Source organism: Podarcis pityusensis (genome assembly GCF_964106645.2).
Source record: "Podarcis pityusensis genome assembly, chromosome: 4".
NCBI classification, from domain to species: Eukaryota; Metazoa; Chordata; class Lepidosauria; order Squamata; family Lacertidae; genus Podarcis; species Podarcis pityusensis.
In genome coordinates, this window is record NC_138027.1 from 22351453 (window position 1) to 22378040 (window position 26588).

General features: G+C 41.3%; 2 protein-coding genes across 6 annotated transcripts in view; one reads left to right on the top strand and one right to left on the bottom strand.

Annotated features, from left to right (window-relative positions):
- ATM (ATM serine/threonine kinase) overlaps positions 1-9959 on the top strand; it is a 54418-nt gene extending 44459 nt beyond the window's left edge. For both annotated transcript variants that reach the window (XM_081001705.1, XM_081001706.1), the window contains 12 exons: positions 1105-1260; positions 1606-1744; positions 2489-2571; positions 2938-3078; positions 3592-3708; positions 4350-4499; positions 5834-5999; positions 6891-6977; positions 7068-7182; positions 7433-7496; positions 8506-8642; positions 8740-9959. In XM_081001705.1, coding sequence (XP_080857831.1) covers positions 1105-1260; positions 1606-1744; positions 2489-2571; positions 2938-3078; positions 3592-3708; positions 4350-4499; positions 5834-5999; positions 6891-6977; positions 7068-7182; positions 7433-7496; positions 8506-8642; positions 8740-8920 — 1536 coding nt within the window. In that variant the 3' untranslated portion in view covers positions 8921-9959. The remainder of the gene's footprint in view (positions 1-1104; positions 1261-1605; positions 1745-2488; positions 2572-2937; positions 3079-3591; positions 3709-4349; positions 4500-5833; positions 6000-6890; positions 6978-7067; positions 7183-7432; positions 7497-8505; positions 8643-8739) is intronic.
- A 784-nt stretch (positions 9960-10743) lies between these two features.
- Positions 10744-26384, bottom strand: LOC308475245 (protein MFI). Of its 4 annotated transcripts, none has more exons than XM_081002275.1 (10): positions 26045-26138; positions 21383-21449; positions 20452-20572; positions 18381-18473; positions 17434-17487; positions 16025-16225; positions 13751-13884; positions 12385-12555; positions 12111-12166; positions 10744-11125 (listed from the first exon to the last, which is right to left on the bottom strand). In XM_081002275.1, the coding sequence occupies exons 2-10, from the start codon at positions 21418-21420 to the stop codon at positions 10974-10976; spliced, it is 1020 nt and encodes a 339-aa protein (XP_080858401.1). In that variant the 5' UTR covers positions 21421-21449; positions 26045-26138; the 3' UTR covers positions 10744-10973. The 4 variants fall into 4 exon arrangements, with proteins under 4 accessions (XP_080858401.1, XP_080858402.1, XP_080858403.1 ...); XM_081002276.1 differs by lacking the exon at positions 26045-26138 and adding an exon at positions 25854-25973; XM_081002277.1 differs by lacking the exon at positions 26045-26138 and adding an exon at positions 22081-22130.
- Between the last annotated feature and the right edge of the window lie 204 nt (positions 26385-26588).

The window sequence follows — 26588 nt, forward strand, 5'->3', positions numbered from 1 at the left end:
CTTTATTTGCATGTAGATAGTTTGGGTGTTAAGGATTTTACAGTGTTGCAATGTTAGATTTTAGCTATTTCATTTTTTGTAGCCAGTTTTGCAGCCCAGAAATGGACTATTGTATAACAAAACGAAACTTCCTGATTCCTTCCTTCTGATCATTGAGCTTTGTGCCATCTCTTCCCATCCCCAGCTCCTCTGTCCTTTGTCCAGCTTTTCCCTTCTTCTCTGTAATTGCTCATGGCTCCCTGGTCTCATACACCTTTGCCCAGCATTGGAGAAAAATAAAATAAAATGTCCCTGCCTAGTGCTGCATGGTCAAGGAGCCTGAGGACACGCATGTGCAGTCCTCAGTAACTAGTTCAGAGGTTTTGTCCCTTTGACAGGGCTGAATTTTTCCTGCATCCAGGAACTAGTTTGGCACCCACACAGCCTCTCCTTATTCAGATGTTAGAGCTGAGTTTCAGTGTATTAATGGCACGTTGCCCCCAATACTCTTAATGCCAACCGCCAGTAGCTTTATATAGATATTAAATAGCATTGGGGATATCTGCAAGGGGGGCAAAAGCACTGTCCCAATGCTGGATTTTGTCTCATAGGTAGGACTGGAATCTATAGCACTGGCCTCCCAATTACCATTCCATTTTATTTCTTTATTTTATATACCACCCTTTATTTGAGGGTCAGAGGGTAGTTTAAAGGCAAAAATGTATGGAGGCAGTCTAGAAGGAGACCATGGTCAGTGGTACTGAAAGCTGCAGAGAAGAGAGATTTTTTAAAAACAGCAGTAAAGTCACATTCCCTCTATCCTACTCTCTGTAGGTCATCCATTAGGGCCTGCAAGAACAATTCTGTCCCATGGCCAGGCTTCAACCCAGATTAATTCATTGACGCTCATTCACATAGTGCTGAAACGTGGTTTATTGTCGCATTCAAATAGAAATAGCATTTGAAATATGAAGTCCAGTACAGAAATATGAAATATGAAGTCCAGTATAGAACTGAATCATTGAGCATTGCTGCTGAACCTTTGATGCTTGCTTTAATATGCAGATCACAGAGTAAGAATGCTAGTTGTATAACTTTTCTTTAAATAAATATATTTCTTAACAGCTTATAGCTAGAATTTCTCTGGACCATCCACATCACACTTTGTTTATAATCTTGGCATTGGTGAATGCCAACAAGGATGAACTCTTCGCAAAGCCGGAAGCAGCAAGCAGCAGGCAAACAAAAAACACACCAAAAGAAACTTCTCAACTTGACAAGGTACTTTCATTCACCTGCTTCTGGGGTGCTTTAGGCTGGGGGAGCGGGAAGTGTCTTGTGTTTGCATGGACAGTATTGTAGTTGGGGCCTGTTTTTCATAATGTCAGGGCTGCAGTAAAGTTACCCACCAGCAGTTGGCCCAGTTTCCTAATGCTTCCTTTGTTGTCAGAGCTCTGAATTGTTTTAATCTAAAGTAGATTGTAGATTGTAATCTAAAGTAGATTGTAGATTGGCGTGCCTGGCGTGCTCTGGTCCATGGGGTCACGAAGAGTCGGATACGACTAAACAACAACAGATTGTAAGTAAAACACTCGCTTTTACCAGTATTCTTTTTTCAACCGATAGGAACGGATGGAAGCTGCTAGCAATATAATTAACATCATCAAGCATGAAAGAGCTGATATGGTGGCAAATGTCGAAGCCCTCTGCAATGCTTATATCACTTTAGCAAACATGGACGCAACTCCCTGGAAGTCAGAGAGAAGTAAGAATATGGAAAATGGGGATAATTGCGGTGGGAGTTGAAAATCAACAATAATCCTTCAGTTTCATACTGTGTAATAAATAGCTGAAAAATATTGTTTTGCTTCTCCAGGATGTTTTGTTGAGAGTAAATTAACTGTGCAATTTATAGGCTATACAGTGGTACCTTGGGTTAAGTACTTAATTCGTTCCGGAGGTCCGTTCTTAACCTAAAACTGTTCTTAACCTGAAGCACCACTTTAGCTAATGGGGCCTCCCGCTGTCGCCACGCTGCCGCCGTACGATTTCTTTTATCATCCTGAAGCAAAGTTCTTAACCTGAGGTACTATTTCTGGGTTAGCAGAGTCTGTAATCTAAAGCATATGTAACCCGAGGTACCACTGTAATGATATTTGTTAGCCAGTGAACTGTATCCAATTTGTGCAGGTATCTGTAACAGCCTTTGCCACAGAGCAAATTGGCAGTACTCTGGTTATTTTGGTATTTGGGCACGGGCCAATTTACAATGTAATATTTATAGTACAATTAGATATATTAAAAAGAGTTAAAATAGTAGAGAAGGTCTGATACACAGTGGAAAGGCAAAGGGGTAGATGGCACCACACTAGAAAATCTAGAATAATTTCTGTAATATCAGAGACATGTTAGAAAGTTTCATCATTGTTTGAAGTCCAGTGTGCAGGAGTTCATATAGCAACAAATGTTAGTAATGGCATTTAAGGTAATTTGTGTGTTGTTTATGCAGGAGGCATAAATATCCCTTCTGATCAACCTATCACCAAACTAAAGAATCTAGATGATGTTGTTGTACCCACCATGGAAATCAAGGTAAATGAAACTGGTTTATCTCAGTAATAATCCTTACATAGTCATATTAGCGGGGATTACAGTGGTACCTCGGGTTAAGTACTTAATTCGTTCTGGAGGTCCGTTCTTAACCTGAAACTGTTCTTAACCTGAGGTACCACTTTAGCTAATGGGGCCTCCCGCTGCTGCCGCGCCGCCGGAGCAAGATTTATGTTCTCATCCTGAAGCAAAGTTCTTAACCTGAGGTACTATTTCTGGGTTAGCGGAGTCTGTAACCTGCACATGTTTCATTCTAGCAGACAGAGAAATGGCTATCAGTACTGTAGTGAACATGTAATATTGTGGTGAAGATGATACAGCAACACCTAAATGTATTTATGATTTTAGGTGGATCCAAGTGGGAAGTATGAAAATTTGGTTACAATAAGGTCATTCAAGCCAGAATTTCGCTTAGCAGGAGGCCTTAATCTACCAAAAATAATAGACTGTGTTGGATCAGATGGGAAAGAGAGGAGGCAACTTGTCAAGGTAAGTTCTGTGTGTTGCACGTGCTAGAGAGGTGTATTTTTTGATTTAAAAACCATGAGACTTGTAAATTGAATGTAGAATATTGGGTTTTTAACTTATGCCATGTTCTGTGGTGTGAACCTTGCCTTTGGTGGAAGTTGATACGTTTTATTTCTCTGTATTGAAAATACTGAGCTGCTGTAAAGTAAAACCGTGGGAAATTTATAAGCGCCTGATGCAGGGATGAATGGAAATACGTTCTTACACATTTCTAAATATATATTTACTTATTTACTAAATGTACAATGTATTTCAAAACTTCTGAGTGATCCCAGAAGACAAAGTATAAAGTGACAGTTTGTACAGGATACAATTGTCTGGATACTTTTCCTGTTGCTTAAGTCTACAGTACTTTGCATACTTGTTTTGAATAAAAGTTTCCCTCACTTCCAAATAAATATAAATAACATAAAGTTGTTGTAGTGTTCAGCAGATGCCATTTCTATACCATTGCCTTTTTTGTATCTCTTAAAGGGCCGTGATGACCTGAGACAGGATGCTGTCATGCAGCAAGTTTTCCAGATGTGCAATGCTCTGCTTCAGCAAAATACTGAAACCAGAAAGAGAAAATTGACTATCCGCAGATATAAGGCAAGTTTTGCTCTTGTTCCATCAAAGTAGCCTGTTGCAGACATGATGTGGGTTCACCAGCCAAAGAAGCTTCCTTTATATAGGCTCTGATAATTACTGAATTTAGCTCTGAAAGTGGCACTTAGGACTTACTACTCGAGATCTTTTAAGCTGGAGGTGACAGGAATTGAATCTAGGACCTTCTACATGCACCTCACATGCTCTGCCACTGAGCTCCCATCCTTCATCTCCAACATAAAAAAATTGTTTTATATCAAGACAGAACATTGCTTCATCTAGCTCAGTATGGCAGTGACTCTCTAGGGACTCGGGCAAAGTTTTTCCACAGCAGCTACTACCTGAGATTCTGCTGAATGCTGGAGCTTCTGCACACAAACCTTGTTGCTCTCACAACATCTCCTCTCCTTGCCAAACTAGTTTGAAAACTGGGAGCTAGTGTTATAAATACATGTGTGCGCTCTCTCTCTCTCTCTCTCTCTCTCTCTCGATTTTATTTCACTTTCCACAGGGCATTTTCCAATGTAAACTAGAGATTGTACCCATGATTCCAAAATGGGTTTTCAAACTAAGGTTACAAAGGAATCTGATTTGAATTAGCACTGGTTAATCATGACAGCTAATACGTCTGCTTATTCCTTAAGGTGGTTCCCCTTTCACAGAGAAGCGGTGTCTTAGAGTGGTGCACAGGAACGATTCCTCTGGGTGAATTCCTCATCAATACTGACAGCAGTGCTCACAAACGATATAGGCCAAAGGACTATAGTAGCGTAGATTGCCAAAGGAAAATGATGGTGAGTCAGAAGCAAATCCTTCCCAAGCATGATATGCTGTGTCTAGCGGTATATTCCTTATTTTTGATTAAGGCTATGAACACTCACCACAAAATCGTCTGTTCTCATCACACCCACCCATACAATCTGTTTTGATGTGTTCACATCTGTAAGAAGTCAAATCCCACACTTTCCCCAATAACCTTTCATCGTGAATGGGGAGTGGGTCTGCCAGTGAAAGGCTATTGCCAACTTCACAGCTGCCACAAGAAAGAGGATAAAATTAATACAGGATTTTATGGCCTAGCTACGTCACAGCACATTTCACCAGGTCTTTTGTCTACTTCGCTTTATTTGTTTATTTATCAAATTTGTATACCGCCCTTCAACATAAATAAAAAAGCACAAAATACATTTTAAGAAATCAAAAACAAAACACCCACAAACCAGTAACTGCCCTCCCAAACACTTTCCGCTAATGCCCCACTGTCCAAAATTTGGAGGACAGCCACTTGGAAGTCTCCATCTACCTTCACCAAAACTACAGGTTAGATACTTTAGGTTCAACAGAAGCAACTTTTGACAGGAGAATTCTACAGATTCTATCCTCCTTCTATATTCCAGGTCTGGCACTACCCACCCTACATGACCTAGCTAGATAGAGAGCATCCCATCCATGGGTCGTATCCTCCTTAATGCCATCCAGAGAAAGGAAGCTTGGGTACTTTATGTGAAAGGGGTGAAAGAGACCTTTCCCTGGTGCCAGCATTCAACCTTCATACACATACACTCGAGAGACAGCCAGAGCTTCAATTTTCTTAGTCCGTATCGGACCTTGTTCCAAGGGACTGACTTCGGTTTCACAAGCCTAGACCCCTACATTAGGGGACATTTCAACTCCTCAGGTCTTTCTATACTCGCTTGAGCGTAGATCTTCAGAAGCTTATCACATAGTTGCATGTGCCTCTCCTGGTGGAAGAAGGGCTTCACCCATTCATGGATGGATCCCCCATTCATTCCTCCAGAGGAAGTGCATTCATAGTAAACCATCCAGGCTTCCCTTCTCCCATTGTCAGTTCAGGTGAGAGATAATATCTGACCCAGAGTTAACTGGTGAACTTTATAGGTTAGGCAGGGATTTGAGCCTTTATCTCCCCCACCCTTAAGCCAGCACACTGTCCACTTTGCTACACTTCACTTCAGTTTTGCCCAATGGTTGCACATCCATTGGTATTTTGAAGGGCAGGTGTTTCATAAATGTTATGTGTTGTGTTCTCACTGCAAATATAGCTGTACATAAGCAACAAAAGTATTTTTCACACCCATCTTTAAATTGTTTATGGTTTACTTTGAAGGAGACCCAAAGGAAAAATCCTGAGGAGAAATGTAACGTCTTTATGGATGTATGTCAGAATTTTCAACCTGTATTTCGTTATTTCTGCATGGAAAAATTTCTTGATCCAGCAGTATGGTTTGAGAAACGGCTGGCATATACTCGCAGTGTTGCTACTTCATCAATAGGTACTGTAAAAATAGGGCTGGTTTTTGGCACACTTCAATAATAATTTTCTAACTATAAAGACAAATTGAAAATAGTGTTTTGTTTCAACAAGAGCTAAAGGTCTTAATCTATTTAATAACTAAAATGTAATGACTCTTGCTGTTTTGTCCTCCTCTTCCAAGGTGCTCCATGAGCTTTAGTTGATAGTACATAGATTTTGATCACAGGGGACAAGTTTTAATTGTTGGGGCTGATAGTTTTGGCGCAGTTAGAGGGCTGCTTTCTTTTCTATAGGTATTTTCATTCAGGTGTATAGCTGACTGGGAATGAAATGCCAATGTTACTCGTTTGCTTTGTTGACTTAACTGTGAATCACCTCCCACTTGTTTTGGCATCTTCAAAATGCACCCATGTGTGAAAGTTTACTGAGATTTAATCCATTTAATAATTAAAAAGTAAACTATCATTAAAAATGGTATGGTTTATGCTGCCCAAAAGTGTACAGTAGCTGCTTTAAATATAAGATGGCAGCATGAGTGTACTGGCACTGTGACATAGCACTACATGGGATTAATTTATTTTGTGAATGGGAGAAAGAGAGGGAGCCGCACTCAGGTGTATTTTCTACCCTTAGGCATGTTCCCAAGCATTTCAATCCTCCCACCAGTTCTTTGTTCCTCTTGAAAAACCATTGCTGAAGATTAGGGGACCTTCCAGAGTAGCACTTAATGCAACATGGTAGACTGTGGTGGAAAAGGAGAATAGACCTTCTCAGAACCTTACAAGCAAGGAAAACCTGTTGGGCGGGGAATAAATAAATGCAGAGAGAAGCTGTGAGTTATACGTATAAAGGGGAAAAATGAAATGTAGGCAAGGGCTTCTGGGTTCATTTTGAGACTTCCTTCTTTCAGTTGGCTACATACTTGGTCTTGGAGACAGACATGTACAGAATATTCTGTTAGATGAGCAAACCGCAGAACTCGTGCACATTGATCTAGGTATGTATAAACACAAGGGATCATATATTATTATTTTGTGTGTGTATATAACCCTTTTAAAAATGTTTCATTTCTCTTTTCCTCTGCCAGGTGTTGCTTTTGAGCAGGGCAAAATCCTTCCTACCCCAGAGATCATACCTTTCAGGCTAACAAGAGATATAGTGGATGGAATGGGCATCACTGGTGTAGAAGGAGTCTTCAGGAGGTATAGTATATAACTGCAGTTACTTCTTAAGCATTTCACTGTTAAAGTTACAATAGAATTCCACCAGCTCAGCTTTTTGAACAAGCTAGTAGTGTAAACCAGTGAAAACCATGTTCGTTACATTTTTATTTTTGGTCTAATGAGACCCAGTAAGAAACACTGCCATTAGTTATAAAAAACAAAATGCTGTTGTATATTGAAACTATTAGTGGAAAATAATTTAGAAAACTGTTCTGAAAATATCTTCTAGATGCTGTGAAAAAACTATGGTGGTTATGAGAAATTCCCAAGAAGCTTTGCTTACTATTGTAGAGGTAAGCCTTTTTTTTGGTGGCTGTCGATGAAAAGCTGAAAGGTATTGGTTGTGTTTAAAAACTTTCATAAACTTCTTTGGCATTTAAACTGTGGCAGCTCCTAGTGCAAAAGTTTGCTTCAACATTCTGAACTGTTAGGCACACGAAAAGTTTATAAATATTTTAAGCACTTATAACTTGTCACAGGAGATTTACTGAAATATTGTAATGCAGCTCTGAACCTTTTCTGTTTCAAGGGAGCAGAATGTTTTAAGGAAGGAAAAGATGTTAGACTGACATATGAGCCCATTTGAACACACAACTGAAATTATTTAAATTTGAGGGCATGATCAAGCCCCAGCATGTGGCATGCATGCACACACATCTGCACATGAAGGATGGCTTGGGATCAAGACTCCCAGCGTGTAGTACAACACAAATTACACTGGTTACGAGTTTGTTTTGAAGTGGTGCAGTTAACCTTTAAAACCCTAAGCAGCCTAGAACCTTATTTTCTCAGGGAATGTCCATGCATAACCAGAATCCTGAGATCAGCATTAAGGGCCCTGAATTCTGTCCCACCCTTAGTAAATATTTTAACACAGTTGTAGGATGTTTTCTACCCAGTTTCCATTAGCAACCTAGCCACTGCTGTCTTGAACAGTTGGTATTCACACTGTGTGAAGACAGTCTTACAAATGACACACTATGGTAGTTCAACCTAGAGGTTACCATTTATCAGGTGGCCACAAACAGCTTAGAGGAAACTCTACAAGGAGTTTCTGTATTTCAAAAAGCAGATTCATTGTAGCTGTATTTGCTGTTGACAGAACATTTATAACTGCCCAATTGCTAAAATAATGGAAATGTTTTATTACCAAGATGGGACCAAATCTTAACATTTAATTCACATGCTGAACAACATTGCCAGTCTAAAGATTCTCCTACAAACATGGAATTTTTATTTGCCTGCCTTTTTAGGGCATTGAGCTAGCTTCATTTAGATACATATTTTTGCCTTGTTTTACAGGTGCTTCTGTATGACCCACTTTTTGACTGGACCATGAATCCCTTGAAAGCTTTGTATTTGCAGCAAAGGCCAGAGGATGAGACAGACATCAACTCAAGTCTCAATGGTGCTGATCAGGGATGTAACAAAAAATCAAAGTAAGAAATCACTACCGGGGATGGGGGTTGTGACTAACATGAACATCTGCGAGGCTCTGCAATTTATATTTTCTTACATTTTTTTTATTCTCAACAGTGATAACCAGACGTTTAATAAAGTGGCAGAGCGTGTTCTGATGCGACTTCAGGAGAAGCTTAAAGGTGTGGAAGAGGGGACAGTGCTCAGTGTAGGAGGTCAGGTGAACCTTCTCATACAGCAAGCCATGGACCCAAAGAATCTCAGCCGCCTCTTTCCAGGGTGGAAAGCCTGGGTGTGAAAATGCGGGGTTGGTCTTAATGAGTAGAAAATGTTGCTGCAACGCAAGAGAACTTTGTTCCTGCTGTATTTAAAATCATCAGAACTGACAGTGGAATGCGCACAGTGGTCCCCTTGTTTTGCTGCTATGCAATGTACTTCACCAAGAGGGCGCCACAACAACTGGCAGGAGGCTACAAGTGTGTGCCAACCATGATCACTATCCATGCTAGATAACTAACATTTAGAAGTCCCTGATCTATGGCATATGGAAGGTGCACCAAGTTTTCCATTGCTTTAAACCTAGAGACAAGAAACTGAAGTGTTATGAAATGATACATTAGACTTAAAGCTGACAAGTACATTGCCCAAAACAAGGCTCCATATCAAAACTGGGAAGAAAAATATGTAGAAGAATTAAAAATCATATGCACAGTGTAAACTCACAATAGATTACTGTTACTGATGGCTGCAATTATTTGCCTTAAGAAAATAGATCTATTAACTATTCATTGTAATAATCTGGGTACCCTTTTGGTTTTTGTAAATGCTGATAATTGAATTTTCAGTTTTCAAAAATATATTATTTTTGTTACTCTTAGCTAGCAAAATCTTACCATGTGAAAAATGATATATATTTTTTAACCTGTTTTCTATCATGGAAATAGTGGCTTTATCCAATATTTTGTGTTTAAACAACATGCATTCAATTTCTAATGGTTGTGTTACTGTTTTAAAAATGTAAATTGCTCTTTTATCCCCACCACTGATTATGTAATCCTTGGGAGGGAAAAGGGGCACTATAAATGAATATAAACACTAAGTAAGTTTAAGATATATGAAAACATGTATTTACCTTTCAGTAATAGTTTCTGGCATGTGTTTGCCATGGAAGGAAACAATTTGTTTATGTACTTGGTATTGCATTCTGTGCTATTGGAGTATTGATTCACTACAAAATGGGTAATAACATCCACCGGATCCTGACAAAAATCCTGTAGAGCTCAAAAGCTAGTGACAAAACTCTTGTATGTGAAATAAAGCTATGCTGTTATAGACAAGTATTGTCTCCAAAATCTTTTTTACATTTGTCCTGTAAGAGACTAAATATAGTAGTATAGAAAAACTGAGCAGTAAGCCAAACCATGGTTTAGAACAGTACTCTCAGAGCAGAGGGAGACTGTGACTACTTTACTCCTTTAGTCCTACTGCTGTGAGCTGAGCAACAGTGGCATCCATATGGGAGCATGGGACTGGTCTCCAGACAAACCACAAACTGCTAACCAAGAACAAATGCTTGGTAAGGTAGCAGAACTGAAAAGAGCGTGTCTGAGGCCACAGAGATTCCCAGGACTTGGGGGGGGGGGGCAGGACTAGTTACTTCCCACTCACCCATGTTATCTCAGTGCCAGTGGTTGGACAGTTTCTCGTCATCCATTAATGGCCCAAGAAGCAATGGCAACCGTTGATGCAGGAGTTGGGATTTTTTTTGGCAAGGTGGCAAGTGAGGCAAGTTTCCAACAATGCAGCAACAGCAGCCATAGAGTGGGACAAGATGGCATTGTTGGTGGGTACATCTGGGGCCTGAGCCGTGCCCAGTGGGGACATGGGCAGTGATGTTGCTGGGGGTGTGTGAGATGACAATGGGGGGACCAAGCAGACCTGACACGGATCTGGGTTAGGTCCCCTGGACTGCAGGGAGTGGGGAGGGGTATCTGCTATGCTCGGCTCTAAAACAAACAACTGACTACCTGTTCATACATCTCACTATTTTGAGGGTCCTTAGAATGTCTGGGCAACACCAGGCACTTTCAGCTAGTAGACATACAAGTTTAAAACAGTATCTGCATTTCCAGAAGCAACTCCTTTATTCAATGTGCTTCACCACAATACTGGAATAAGGTTTGACTTAAAATACTTTTGGATTTTGTGTTAATGTGCCAGGACAAATAAGGCTGCGAAATACACAAGTACACAGAGATAGCTACTTATCTTTCAACATCCAGGTTCTTTGTTGCTTATCTGTCTTCTGAAACTTTGTTTTGCTGCTGCTGTAGCTGCTGCTTGTAGAGTTGTCAGGTGAGTTTTGCCACTGAACTGTACGAAGTGTTTACCTTGCGCTGACTCTTTTTATCCGAATGCATTTGTGACTCTACTAGTTGCTTGATGGTGTTTGGTATCTCATTCGATTCCAAAGAGATGATTGGTTTGTCAGTAAACTGGAAACCTAAAGATTAGAATTGAAATTTAAGAAATGCATTTTAAATGACTATTTCAAAGGGAACGTTGTGTTCAGAAGTTTATTCGTAGATGATGTTAAACAGCAGTTACAGTAGTAAGAGCTATTAGTTGGGATGCACTCCATTCAAATTTCAACTCTGCTATGAAATTCTGAGTAGTCTTATAGAATTACTTGCGGTTTTACATGCTGTTAAGATTCTTTGCCTGCTGCCAAGCTCAGCACTTTTTCTGCATTTATACAGAATTGCAGAACAGTCACTCTGTGTCAGTAGTAATATGTTGACAATAATGTCAGTTATTACATTTTGAATAATATAACCAAACCAAACAGCAAACATAACTAGAAAAAACATGCCTTTTGAACTAGTTAACACCCTTAATTGGTACAATGCCACAGAATTCCCTCAAATTCCATACTTCACTTCTTAACTGGGACAGAACTGTTTTCTCTTTACCATACGACAACAGTGAGGTTACTGAAGATGCAATAAATCTAAGCAAAAATTCTCTAAGCAATGTTCTTTACACACATTCTTCCATACCTCTGAAATTTAGGCATTAACATGTTTCATGAAATTCAGAGAATGAATTTTAGAGCCAGCTGTGAAATGCAGATGCATGCAGCAACTTCTACTGTGCAAACACTTAATGAAGTGAAGATTCTTGAAGAAAAATGCAAAACAGATCCAAATAATGCATTATACAGTCCGTGCAGCTATCACTTAGCTCTCAACCCAAACAATTAGGTTGGTAAGGTGATAACTAGATCTGCTCACACGATTCATGCTACTTCTATCCACAGCCATTCACTTTAGAGAAAGACTCTGCTTTGGTTGTAAATTAACAGGAATCATGTTACCAGCATGCAGGTAGCTGCAACACAGCTATTCTGCCAGCACTGTGTGTCAGTTGGGTCTCCCATGCTGGAAAATTACATGGAGATTTGCCAGAAAGAGGCAGAGGTCCTTTACCTTGGATGCAGCTGGAAATCCTGCTTGTTCCAATTTCTTTCCATTCCTTAACATACCTAGGGACAACAAAGTCCATTCAGTAAAATGGAACAGAGGTTAGCAGAAACACTCTCCCCCCCCCTCCCCCGGAATGGCTTAATGCTTTGAAATATAGGTAATATGGTAATATGGCACTATGCTGCCATTAACACATAACCTGGATATTTAAAAATAAGAGCAGCCTTTTTGACAATAAATAATTAAGACTTGGATGAAGAATAAAAAGTCAAATTACTCTTCGTAGTTGAGTGCATTTGTCCATTTCAGCAATTCATCCACTTCCCATTCCATTACGTTATCTATCCCCTCATCCTTCAGAGTGTTGATTAACCCTTCTGCTGCTCTTTGAATTAATACTGTTGCATTTGTGTCCTCAGTTTTAGTTTGCAGGCTTTCGCCAAAGTACCTAGGAAACAGGAGCAGACGTTTCATTTTACAAAGGGGTAGCAAAAATAACTGTGTCCTGTGGTGCCTTAAAGGCTAATGCATTAACTATGGCATCAAATCTTCATATGCATGAAAAGCAATCCTAAACTGGCTATCATACATGAAAGGGAGAGGGGGTTAGATGGAGATTTAATACAAAAAGAGCAGTGACAACTGCCTAAAAGCAAAATAATAATTAACAGTGAACCACCAACAAGGCAGTGTTCATGACAATGTAAACACCCTAGGAGGTTGCTAGTTTTCTGCTACTTTCTGAACACTGAAAGTTCATGTTAATACCTGGAAAGTAACAAGTTTAAACTTCTCAGGACACCTCTATATCGGATCCTAAGACGGCCATCCTTGAACAAAGGAACTTTAAAAGGAAGTTCCAGGATGAAACTGCTGAATTAAAATTTATCAGGCAATTCAATTCTTTCACCCGTTGCTTGAGTGGAAAGCGCAGATTTTCTCACACTACATGTGACACCAAGGCCGGGGGATTGTGTTATCACCAGGACTGTCTTGTCAACTGATCACCTTTTGATAAACCAGTGTCTCTTCTTTTTGCATGTAGTTTCCCTCTGAGCTCATTTCCCTTACAGTACGGACAGCTGGCAGGAGAGCAAGACATGCTTGTACCTGCCCATTGGCAGTGGGAGGCTGAAGCAGTTTCCATTGAATGGAAAGCCCTTCTCCCTCCCCATCTCTGCTTTTCAAACCTCCAAAAAGCAGAGGTTCCAAGAGCCAAACAGGACTATGTTGTAAAACCTCTGTGTTGTAAAATCCCCTTGCTGTTCTTTAAATCACTGGTTTTCAGAAGTTTAATCGGCAGCACAATTGTGACTTCAAAGTGCATCACCTGCTGTCTGTTTTTCCATTTCAGGCATTTTCCAACACAGTAAACACAGGTGTTTTATTAAGATCCCAGAAGGCCACCCTACTTGGCTGGCAGGATGCTTTGGGTTTGGTGGGGCCGAAATGAGCCAGCAAAAGCGATGGAACTTTTTAACCTATGATTTATAGCAAACTGTGTCTAGTTGGCCAATGAATATAGTGCCTGAAGGAGGAGGCCTTTATCATGACAACTGTATGAATGGTAATAAAATTATTCAGAAGATAAAATTAAAACAGTTCACTGTTATGTACAGCACTTCAAACCTGCAGAAGCTCACATTTTTTTCAGCCACTCTATTTTTCTTCTTTTTCTTTTTCTTTCTACAGCTTGTTTCTTCTGCACCTTGCAGTAGTGGAATTCCTTTATTCGGATGTTGTCTTTAGCAGTTAAGGGATCCATGCCCTTCCAAAACTGAAACACATTTTTTCACAAACTGTTACAAATGCGTAATAATTTTCTGACCCTTGTCAATGCTAACCTCCTTCCTTCTCCATTTATGCCACTATCTCTACATTGGTACCTCGGGTTAAGTACTTAATTCGTTCCAGAGGTCCGTTCTTAACCTGAAACTGTTCTTAACCTGAAGCACCACTTTAGCTAATGGGGCCTCCTGCTGCTGCCGCGCCACCAAAGCACAATTTCTGTTCTCATCCTGAAGCAAAGTTCTTAACCCAAGGTAATATTTCTGGGTTAGCGGAGTCTGTAACCTGAAGCGTATGTAACCCGAGGTACCACTATATATGAATTTCCTGGTCACACACAGCTCTGCAGAGGATATTGCTGTTCCTGTACAGCCACCGAAATGTAACTTCCTTGCCTCTCCCCCTCTTGTTTTGTAGTGAAGCAAAATAAAAATAAAATCAATGAGCTTCAGTTCTTCTTGCCCATGCTCCGCTTAACTGACAGTTGCTTGCAAGGGCAGAGGAACATCAGAGAATGGTTGTGTTTGTTGTAATACAGAGGATAGAGGATGCTACCACAGAGTTTAGCCTTGCTGTCATCTTAGGTGTTCTGGCAGTCTCTTAACTCCAGAAAGATCCATGCTGCCTGGTAAAACATGGGAACCAAGGCCTCAGACATGCAGGGCAAAAAATAGTTGGCATTTGCTGACATTGACTCATACAGACATCCTCCTCAGGTATACATACCAGCACAAGAACTCCAATACATGGGAACGTATTTTTTCCCCCTCCTGCTCTTCCCTACAACTTAATTAAGCCATCCCAGGCACTTCCTAATTTGGTGCTCTTACAAGTTCCCAGGAAGGAAGCAGCTTACTAATAATAGCAGCCTCACTACTGACTTTCAAGCATCTCTTTGAAGATCTTTTTATGCTGACATATCTATGCAGCTATTTCTTGGTTAGCCAGTCATTTTAATGATGGTTTTTCCCTAATTGTTTCTATGGTGTTTTATGTTTCATTATACTTTTATATACGGTTGTACATCGCTTTGATGTTTTGTATGGGTTGGCAGTATGTAAATATCTTTATAAATAAAAGCATTGCTGCCGCCACTGCCACATTAGAATCTGTTAGCGTACCAGAGGTATACATGTGGTACCCTATTTGTACTCCACAATCTGTTGAACTCGCTACTGGCTGCAGAAAACTCAAATCCGAATGGTATACTCACTTGTACTTCCTTGTGATACTCTAGGACACTCTCCTAGAGCTTTCTCCCTTTATTCTCATTAAAATTGTATACATACCCACCGGTCTCAGGTGGGTTCACAACATAAAAGTTTCAATACAAAAGCACAAAATACGTAATAAAAATAATTAAAACAATAAGCAATTCTAATGTATACAAACTAATAAAAAATACACTCCCCAACAAAAGCCCCAAAACAACCCCCAGCCCACAAATACAAAAATCCAAATTGACATTTTAAAATAATTTAAATAAAATAAATAAAACAACACAAACCCAAGTTAAAACCCCATCCCCAGTTAGAACAGTAATTTTAGCTAACTGGACTTTTCAGAACACGAGAAGAGCCCATCTGTCCAACTCCTGATTTCATAGGGGACAACCAGGGAAGCCCATGGGAAGCCCACAATCAGAACCTGAATGTTGCAGCCTGATTAGTGATGATGATAATAATAATAATAATAATAGTTGTTGTTATTATTAATAATACCCCGCCCTTGTGGCTGGGTTTCCCCAGACAATCTGGGCAGCTCCCAACAAAATCTTTAAAATTCAATAAAACATCAAACATTAAAAACTTCCCTAAACAGGACTGCCTTCAGATGCCTTCTAAAAGTCAGATAGTTGTTTCTCCTTGACATCTGATGGGAGGGTATTCCACAGGGTGGGCGTCGCTACCGAGAAGGCCCTCTGCCTGGTTCCTGTAACCTCACTTTTCGCAGTGAGGGAACCGCCAGAAGGCCCTCGGAGCTGGACCTCAGTGTCCGGTCTGAATGATGGGGGTGGAGAGGCTCCTACAGGTATATTAGCACCACCAGGCACCTTGTCATGTCATATAAATTAGCTTTGCTGGTATTTGAGAATGACGCAGCAGATGAAAATGCTTTTATTTTATTACTCTGTTAGAAAGGAGTCTCCAGCCATTATTCTCTATGCGTTGGTACCAATCCCTGTGATCGTCAAAGCTTGCTTCCTGGAAACTTCGTCGTTGCCTTGACTTGGCTGCTAGCTTTGCGTAGTCTTTGGGACTGTTTGCACATAGATCCACAACAGGTCTGTGGGTAAATATCTTGTAATATACACATGGAGGAAACTTCACCTGCAGAGATATATACAATTTTAAAATGAGAAACTTGATTATTGACTACTGCACTTTTTAAAAAAAGTGTTATTGTTATTTTTTTTAATTCACTGTTGGTTGTCGTAAATGGCCCTTAATTTTAGTTCCTCTCAGAACTGGAAGCAGACTGGATTCTGCATTTCCCTAAAACTTACATTTAGGGCCTATGATGGAACTCATTATCATTTGCATTTGACAGATTGGAGAACAGAAAGCAATTTTTACAGGGATTTAATTCAAATGAGCAGAAATAACATGTAGGACTCATCTTCCCAGGTCGACCATTTAATTGCTAAGATAAAATCCTTCTCCCTGATGTATTAGCTTTCCATGTAGATGAAGATTACTTTTCTAGGGAGAGTATTAGAGTCTGAAAATCTCAATTTTATTAATTTACATTTAACAGACTTCAAAATATGCAATATAAAGTATGTAAGATGTTTAGGGACGTGGGTGGCGCTGTGGGTTAAACCACAGAGCCTAGGACTTGCCGATCAGAAGGTTGGCAGTTCGAATCCCCATGACGGGGTGAGCTCCCGTTGCTCGGTCCCTGCTCCTGCCCACCTAGCAGTTGAAAAGCACGTCAAAGTGCAAGTAGATAAATAGGTACCGCTCCAGCAGGAAGGTAAACGGTGTTTCTGTGCGCTGCTCTGGCTCACCAGAAGTGGCTTAGTCATGCTGGCCACATGACCCGGAAGCTGTACGCCGGCTCCCTTGGCCAATAAAGCGAGATGAGCACCGCAACCCCAGAGTCGGTCACGACTGGACCTAATGGTCAGGGGTCCCTTTACCTTTACCTTAAGATGTTTAGGTATCATTTGCACTTTTGACATTCATCTAAACCAAGGGTGAGGAATGCTTTTCAGCCTGGGGGCCTCATTCCATTCACAGCAATCTTCCTAGGGCCACATGCCAGCTGTGGGCAGAGCAATGAACCACAATCTTATCTTTGTGCAGGAGACTAATTGCCATACATACTGCCATACTATTCTCCATCTAGACAAGCAAGGGGCATTAGCAGAGTTCAAGAATACATTCCAGGCAGGTGAAAACACTGGAGGTGTCATGCAAAACAAGCCTGGGGAGAAATGGAGAGACCCAGGGAGATTGCCAGACAGAGAGGTCTGGAAGACCACATTTGGTTCCTGGGCCTGAGATGCCCCACCCCTAATCTAAGTTATACTTACCCCACCTAGTCTGAATCTTATATGAATCCCTGCTGCAGCATCTATAAATCCTGCCTGTAACCAAAGGAAAATAATTATGGCATCTTGTTTGTTATGAGACCCTTGGAGAACAGATATGTCTAAGCTTTTTGGGTTGTAGACTCTTGTTTAGCTCCTTATTTCTCTTAAATCTTGATTACTGCTTTGCTTTGTTGTTGTTGTTGTTGTTGCTGTTCTAGCCAGTTAACAATAATTATTTGCAAACCTAGTTTATAGCGCATTAAGGAGCTGCAATCCTATACCTAATTACCTGCAGAAATTTGGCTGGAACAATTAATCTAAAATTATATAAACTGACTGCTTCATGGAGATCTCAAAATTATGGCTAGCAAGATGAGGCAGGGGGGAAAAGGAGGACAGGCAGGTAGGCAAACAGGTTTTAAAATATTGATTTGCAAAACTCACTTTCAGCACACTAAGGCTGCAATTCTGTACCTACATACCTGAAGGTAAGCTCCACTGAACATACAAAGATTCAGAGTATCATAGAATTGTTGAGCTGGAAGAGAAGGGCATCCAGTCCAACCCCCTGCAGTGCAGGAATACATATAGGATACATATAGCAATACTTATAGGATTGTGATGTCAAAGCACATTAAATGTGTCTACTGGAGTCAAAACTGAGTGTTTCATAGCAACAGACACAGTTAATTATTGGTATTATAATTTACTGTCAACAGGTCTATAGTATGTAGCTCTCTAAAACCTTTCTTGAGTAGTCAGCCATTTTAATAATTGCTATGTATCGCTTTTAAGTATTTTTCTGTTGTTGTAACCCCCCCAAAGTTTTGCAAGAGGGTAGTGTATAAATACTATTATGCATGAATAACAGATAAATAAATAATAGTTGACAGTTAGTAGTGAAACAGTGAAGTTAAAACAATGATCCTCTTCAATCTAACCCTTACCTCTTTAGGATCAATGAACCTCATCAGATGATAGGGTTCTCCGCATATTCTAAAGGAAATTAGGTCTTTATAGTAGTCAAACACACCGATATCCTGGCCACAAGAGATAAATAACAGCTGTTATTGTGGGAAGCCACCCAGAGTAACTGTGGCAACCCAGTCAGATGGGTGGGATCCAAGAAATTCATCATTATTAGTATTATTAGTATTATTACCACCACCATTATAGTTTGTGAATAATTAAAAAAAAAAAAAGTTCAAAGGCCAATACATCCTGGCAAGAAATTGTGGACTCTTCTTCTCCCCTTGCTTTAAAAGAATCAAGTAGCTTTCTCTGTTCCAAACAGCTTAAGGAAGGGCTGGGACTCCTTAATAGAGCACACACTCTGCATGCAGACAGTCTCAAATTCAATCGCTGGCATTTCCAGGTAAGACTGAGAAAGATCACTGTCTGAATGCCCCTGGGGAGCTGCTGTGTGGATTTAACACTGAGATAGATGGTCTGACTCAATATAAGGCAGTCTCCTACGTTGCAGATGATGGGGGGTGGGTGAGAATCCACCTGCACCCCTGGAGAACTGCTGCTGGCCAGAGCAGACAAGGCTGGTGTACATGGTCTCAAGTTTCACACTGGACAACTGGTTCAAGAAGACCTTGTTTAATGCTTTTTCTGAAAAGATCACACATGAACTTCAGGTTACAAGAGGCACTGGCAACCCAGGGCACTTTACCACTGACTAGTGCCTCTTTGTGACATATATTTATAGGCAGTCACACAGACAGACACTCTCATCCAAGTACTGTATATGACTTTTCTTTGGAGGAACTTGTAATCATGTTTGGTTTTCCCTTCTCAATGCTTCATCTTGCCCCAATTCTTGTGGCTTGTTCCTTTCCTTTTGTGGTTTCTCCCCACTTTATGCTTTGCTCTGTAAACCTTTCACTAGAGGGTTTTTCTCCTGAGTTGCAGTGATACACAATACAGGCAGCTCCCAATTTATGTGGGGGTGACATTCCAAGGCACTGTGCGTTTAAGTGAAATCGTGTATATTTGAAACACCATTGAAAAAGTCTGCAAACACCCCATTCAAGTCAGTTTTGTAACATTTTAATATGATTTGGGGGTCACTACAGAGGAATGGAAGCTTTCTTTCTGGAACTAAGATTAGCTGGGGTTCTTATTTGATGTCTCTGGGATCATGATAGGAGAGGAAGGACTAAGACTCTTATCCCTCCCCACAGCTGTAATTCTCCTCAAAAAGCCCATCGGGTGCTATTTCTATTTCAAAAATGACATGTTAATTGCTTTCATATGGTAGGCTATAAAATAAGGCAGGCATGGGAAACCTTTGGCCCTCCAGATGTCACTGAACTTCAAACTTCCATCAGAGCCAGCCCACCCAAGAGGCAGCGTGAAGCATCCGCTTCAGGTGGTGGAAGCGCAAGAGGCGGTGCCCCTGCTCATGAGGTAAAGAAGACGAGCAGCCGCACCTAGCCAAACACTGTTGCTCAGCAGTGGGAAGCTCTTGCTATTGCCGAGAAGTGGTGGAGGCGCAGCAGTGAGGTGGGGCAGGGAGCAGCACATTCCCATTTCGCCTCAGGTGGCAAAATGGGATGGGTTGCCTCAGACTCCCATCACTCCTGAAGACTGGCCATGCTTGCTGCGGCTGAAAGGAGTTCTAGTTCAGCAGCATCTGGAGGGCCAAAGGTTCCCCACACCTGGTACAGTATATGGTAATAATTTGACCCTCAGGTACAGGAATGCCAGGCTGACAAGCTAAAGTGCAGTCCATGTGCTACATCACCAATACGGTTATTATTTCATTTTAATTAATTTATTTTTTATCTCCCGAGACTGGGACTCAAGGCGGCTTACAGATAAAACTACAAAAACACAGATAAACATTTACCATTGTTCCTTGGAATTACAACATTGATTATAGTTATAAGCTATGATCTAGAAAACCACAGAAAATTAAAACCAAAACCAAAAAACCTAACTCATACTAGAGAAACCCCAGAAGCAGATTATTCTGAGGAAATGTACAGAGAAGTAGCACTTCCAACTTACCAGCCATCTTTTCCAGGCTCTCTGAATAACCGTGGCTGCTCTACTTTCTTTTTCATGTTCCTCACTGAGGTACAATTCTACGACAGCATCCGTTTTAGATGTTGAATGTCTTGAATGTTTCCTTCAAATAATACATTTTAAGATATATCATTCAAACAATTAGCAATTCATTAGTTTTGCATTTTTTTTAACTTCCCTCATTAAAAAAATTATACAAGATAATTTTGTCTATAACCAGAACTGGACTTACTATTTTACATTTCATAATTTAGGTGAGATATTGACAAACAAAACGATTACACAAGATTTATATATAGTTTCTGCAGAAAACATAGAAAAAAATAAAAGCAAAAGTAGAATGCCCCCTGCAAGGAGGGAAACCAGGAGGTAATAAATGCTGGTGGCTTTGATAAAGAAAAGCATTTTTTGCAATGGTTTCAATAATAGATAGTAACATAATCTAAACTCTTTGAACTTACAAGTTTATTCTTTTACAATCCACAATGATAACATCATACACTCAGCTTAAAAATGGCTTGCTTCCATTATATCATGCAGAAGTGATGCACTGGAACTTAAAGGCTTTCATACATTCTCTGGGTATTTCATTCTCTGGGTATTTACTCAGGAGTAATTTCTAGTAAATTCAATGGGGCTCACACACTTACCAAGGAGTAAGACCCACAGAATACAACAGAGCTTACCGCTGAGTAAAAATGCATAGAATCAGGCTGTTTGTTATTTTTTAGGTACAGGCAGCTTCCCACCTGCGCTCCAGACACACGTCCAGCCCATCCCATTACACCCCTGCCCCTTTCCACCCTCTTCTGGGTCTGAAAATGACATGTGCGTTGGTGGTTGCATGCCAATTGAAAGTGCGCAAAATGGCTGCTACTTGTATATACTTGTATCTTTCAATTTACAGACTTACCCACGCTTTTGCTGGCTTCTGGAGGGTTTAATTTCCATTGCAGAAAAATGCTTGGACCTGGATTACCCTATACAAAGATTTATCGTTCATTTTCCTGACTTTATGAAAACTAATTATGTGCACTAAATGAAGAACGGCATCGGGAAAATAGTGGTTGCCTTCTATACAGTACCAATTTTCATTCACACATATAAGTACATTGTTGGAGAAGCAAAATGGAACTTTTCAAAAAGATGGACAGAAACAGTATTGCACAAACCCCTCTCTCTATCTAATAGGATCCTTGGTGTTTCTTCACAGATTTAAGAGTAGGGCTGGCCCAAGACACTTAGGCACCTGAGGTGAACCACAAAATGGAGCCAGGGCAGAAAGGGCGAGTGAAGATCTACACCAGGAACAAGGGTGAAATAAGGATCTACATCGGGAACTAGGGTAGGGTGGGGGAATCAAATCAACCTTACTCGATGGTTGAAGTGGGTATCAAAAGCAGTTGTGGCGGGGAGAAAGGGGCCCCTTTTGAACCAGGCAGGTGCAGCACCCAGGAGAAAACAGAGGGCAGCCCTCACCATTTCCTGCCTAGGGCTGGGAGGAGACCAGCTGTGCCTCAAGCCACCAGTGGCAGCGTCCATTGCATTCCTTGGAGGACGGATCTGCTGCCCCAATACTGTACATCCTGCCACCTGAGGCAGTCACCTCACCTTGATCACAGGTGGGCCGGCCTTGAATAAGAACGCTTCAGACAATGTAGTTTACAAACTGCTGCCCTAATTTACAAAGTAAACAAAATTGGATTTGAATAAAAAATAACAAGCCTATTTGTTATTGTTATGATGTTGTTGTTGTTGTTGTTGTTTAGTCCTGTCTGACTCTTCGTGACCCCATGAACCAGAGCACACCAAGCACTCCTGTCCTCCACTGCCTCCCGCAGTTTGATCAAACTCATGCTGGTAGCTTCAAGAACACCATCCAACCATCTCATCCTCTGTCGTCCCCTTCTCCTTGTGCCCTCCATCTTTCCCAACATCAGGGTCTTTTCCAGGGAGTCTTCTCTTCTCATGAGGTGGCCAAAGTATTGGAGCCTCAGCTTCAGGATCTGCCCTTCCAGTGAGCACTCAGGGCTGATTTCCTTAAGAATGGATACGTTTGATCTTCTTGCAGTCCATGGGACTCTCAAGAGTCTCCTCCAGCACCATAATTCAAAAGCATCAATTCTTCGGCGATCAGCCTTCTTTATGGTCCAGCTCTCACTTCCATACATCACTACTGGGAAAACCATAGCTTTTACTATACGGACCTTTGTTGGCAAGGTGATGTCTCTACTTTTTAAGATACTGTCTAGGTTTGCCATTACTTTTCTCCCAAGAAGCAGGCGTCTTTTAATTTCGTGACTGCTGTCACCATCTGCAGTGATCATGGAGCCCAAGAAAGTAAAATCTCTTACTGCCTCCATTTCTTCCCCTTCTATTTGCCAGGAGGTGATGGGACCAGTGGCCATGATCTTCGTTTTTTTGATGTTGAGCTTCAGGCCATATTTTGTGCTCTCCTCTTTCACCCTCAATAAAAGGTTCTTTAATTCCTCCTCACTTTCTGCCATCAAGGTTGTGTCATCTGCATATCTGAGGTTGTTGATATTTCTTCCAGCAATCTTAATTCCGGCTTCGGATTCATCCAGCCCAGCCTTTCGCATGATGAATTCTGCATATAAGTTAAATAAGCAGGGAGACAATATACAACCCTGTCGTACTCCTTTCCCAATTTTGAACCAATCAGTTGTTCCATATCCAGTTCTAACTGTAGCTTCTTGTCCCACATAGAGATTTCTCAGGAGACAGTTGAGGTGATCAGGCACTCCCATTTCTTTAAGAACTTGCCATAGTTTGCTGTGGTCGATACAGTCAAAGGCTTTTGCATAGTCAATGAAGCAGAAGTAGATGTCTTTCTGGAACTCTCTAGCTTTCTCCATAACCCAGCGCATGTTTGCAATTTGGTCTCTGGTTTCTCTGCCTCTTCTAAATCCAGCTTGCACTTCTGGGAGTTCTCGGTCCACATACTGCTTAAGCCTGCCTTGTAGAATTTTAAGCATAACCTTGCTAGCGTGTGAAATGAGTGCAATTGTGTGGTAGTTGGAGCATTCTTTGGCACTGCCCTTCTTTGGGATTGGGATGTAGACTGATCTTCTCCAATCCTCTGGCCACTGCTGAGTTTTCCAAACTTGCTGGCATATTGAGTGTAGCACCTTAACAGCATCATCTTTTAAAGTTTTAAATAGTTCAGCTGGAATACCATCACTTCCACTGGCCTTGTTATTTGCAGTGCTTTCTAAGGCCCATTTGACTTCACTCTCCAGGATGTCTGGCTCAAGGTCAGCAATCACACTACCTGGGGTGTATGAGACATCCATATCTTTCTGGTATAATTCCTCTGTGTATTCTTGCCACCTCTTCTTGATGTCTTCTGCTTCTGTTACGTCCTTACCACTTTTGTCCTTTATTATGGTAATCTTTGTCACTCTAGTCTTGTTTTTGCTGACTGTATAGAGCTTCTCCATCTTTGGCTGCAGAGAATATAATCAATCTGATTTCGATGTTGCCCATCTGGTGATGTCCATGTGTAGAGTCGTCTCTTGTGTTGTTGGGAAAGCGTGTTTGTGATGACCAGCTTGTTCTCTTGACAGAACTCTATTAGCCTTTGCCCTGCTTCATTTTGATCTCCAAGGCCAAACTTGCCAGTTGTTCCTTTTATCTCTTGATTCCCTACTTTAGCATTCCAATCCCCTATAATGAGAAGAACATCCTTCTTTGGTGTCACTTCTATAAGGTCTTGTAAGTCTTCATAGAATTGGTCAATTTCAGTTTCTTCAGCACCAGTAGTTGGTGCATAAACTTGGATTACTGTGATGTTAAAAGGTCTGCCTTGGATTCGTATCAAGATCATTCTATCATTTTTGAGATTGAATCCCAGTACAGCTTTCGCCACTCTTTTGTTGACTATGATGGCCACTCCATTTCTTTTACGGGTTTATTGCCCACAGTAGTAGATATGATAGTCATCCGAACTGAATTCGCCCATTCCGTCCATTTCAGTTCACTGATTCCCAGGATGTCAATATTTATTCTTGCCATCTCATTTTTGACCACATCCAACTTACCCAGGTTCATGGTTCTTACATTCCAGGTTCCTATGCAATATTTTTCTTTACAGCATTGGACTTTCCTTTCGCTTCCATGCATATCCGCAACTGAGTGTCCTTTCGGCTTTGGCCCAGCCGCTTCATCAGCTCTGGATCTACTTGTACTTGTCCTCCGCTCTTCCCCAGTAGCAAGTTGGACGCCTTCCGACCTGAGGGGCTCATCTTCCAGCGTCATAACTTTTATATGCCTGTTGTCTTTGTCCATGGAGTTTTCTTGGCAGGGATACTGGAGTGGCTTGCCGGGTTCCTCCTCCAGGTGGATCACGTTTGGTCAAAACTCTCCACTATGACCTGTTCATCTTGGGTGCCCTGCTCGGCATAGTTCATAGCTTCTCTGAGTTATTCAAGCCCCTTCGCCAAGGCAAGGCAGTGATCCATGAAGGGGGTTATTGTTATACAATTTGTTTAAATGAAGATAAAAGTGGCTTCATCAACACGTCTTCTAGATTGCACTGTAAATGCTTAATAACAGTCGCATTTAGATTGGATTGCAGCAATGTACTCTATCTGTGAAGCTGCCTTTGCAGGTGGTTTGGAAACTTCAACTGGTTAAAAGGAATCTGATAGATTATTACCCGGGAGCCAATAGATCAGGTCATATGAGTTCAATATTAAGCCGTCTCCATTTGCAACCAGTGTATTTCTGACCTCCATTCAAAGTTCTCTCTTTTGGGGCATAAGGGTTGGAATAGCACTGGTGAATGATACCTCCCCAAATGTATCTCCTCAAACATTAATATTAGCTTCAGAGCACCTTTCTCTGACACTAGGTAGGAAAACACAAACGGGGGAGGGGTCTTTTCAGTGGTGGTGCCAAGACTTTTAAAACATTTTATGAGAGGCGCCTGCGTGGCTCCCTCTTTAAGGACTTTTAGGCAGCTGGCAAAGACTATAGGTTTCTTCAAAACTTCAAAGGGACTTTCCCAGGGAAGAGTGAATCAGGATTTAAAAGCGAGCAGCTTCCAGACTGCTGCTATTTAAGGTGGGATTCAGGTTGTGTAATTCTCGAGTTGGTTTGGCAGTTTTGCATCCACCCCACCCCCCAATACCCTGCACTTTCCCAAAAGAGCAGATTTTTTTGCGGTAAGGAAAATGATGGAAATATATACTGGAAAGCACGGTGGGTGTAGAGCAGGTAACACTTGCTGATATGCCGGGTAAAATAACTTCCCACAAACGGGGAATGCGCCTTCAACAGCAAACAAATAAGGGCGAATGCCAAATAAACCAGCCGTCTGGAAGAGCCCTTCGTCACCAAGGAGAAGGCCAAAGAATCCCCACCTGAAAGTTAGGAAGCGTCACCACACAAACAGAACCTCTGTGTGCGCGCACATGTGAATGCGCCAAGAAATGCATGCACAGGTTCTACCATATTCCCTTCCGCGTTTCTGCGCCCCCCGAGTGCAGTGGTGGCGGCTTCCCCCTCCTCGGAGCCTCCCTTCCCCTCGTCCCACCCCCGGGTCCCTTTTTACCCTCGCGCCCATAAGGAAGCGGCCTTCGCCTCTCCGCCTCCCGCTGGCGGGGTGTTTTCCTGTTGCCATAGGAACCCCCGGAGGCTTCTCGGCCTAGTCCCTTCCCCCGCCTGAGGCGAGCCAGGGAGGGGCGTGAAGAGGAGCCCCGGGTGGAAGAGGGGAAGGCAGGCGGGGTCTAGCTTCATTGCCGTTGGGAAGGTCCATCCGTCTTCGAAAAGCGGCGCGATAAAAACATGAAAAGAAATTAGCAAGCTTGTTTCTGCCCATGTTAACAAGAGCTGTTTTATTATCAGAAATTAGTAACAGGTGAAGTTGTGGTGGGGTTTTTTGCAATCACCTGTGAATGGCAACAGCAAAGGCTCTAAAAGAGGCAACTGCAAGAATTATTATTATTATTATTATTATTATTATTATTATTAGCACTTTTCCCGGGGAGTCATTCTTTTTTTAACTGATCCTTTAAGGACTTGGGAGGGAGTTGATTTTGTTTTTGTTTTATTTTGGTTGTGTATTTCATGTTTTGATATTGCAATTTTATCTTGCA

Coding starts and splice junctions, on each gene's coding strand:
- LOC308475245 (XM_081002274.1), bottom strand. CDS start 26,229: ATGAAGCTAGACCCCGCCTGCCTTCCCCTCTTCCACCCGGGGCTCCTC. Junction 20,573..26,044: donor GCTTCCTTATGGGCGCGAGG/GTAAAAAGGGAC, acceptor TATTATTTGAAG/GAAACATTCAAGACATTCAA. Junction 11,126..12,110: donor GATTTCCAGCTGCATCCAAG/GTAAAGGACCTC, acceptor TCTAATCTTTAG/GTTTCCAGTTTACTGACAAA.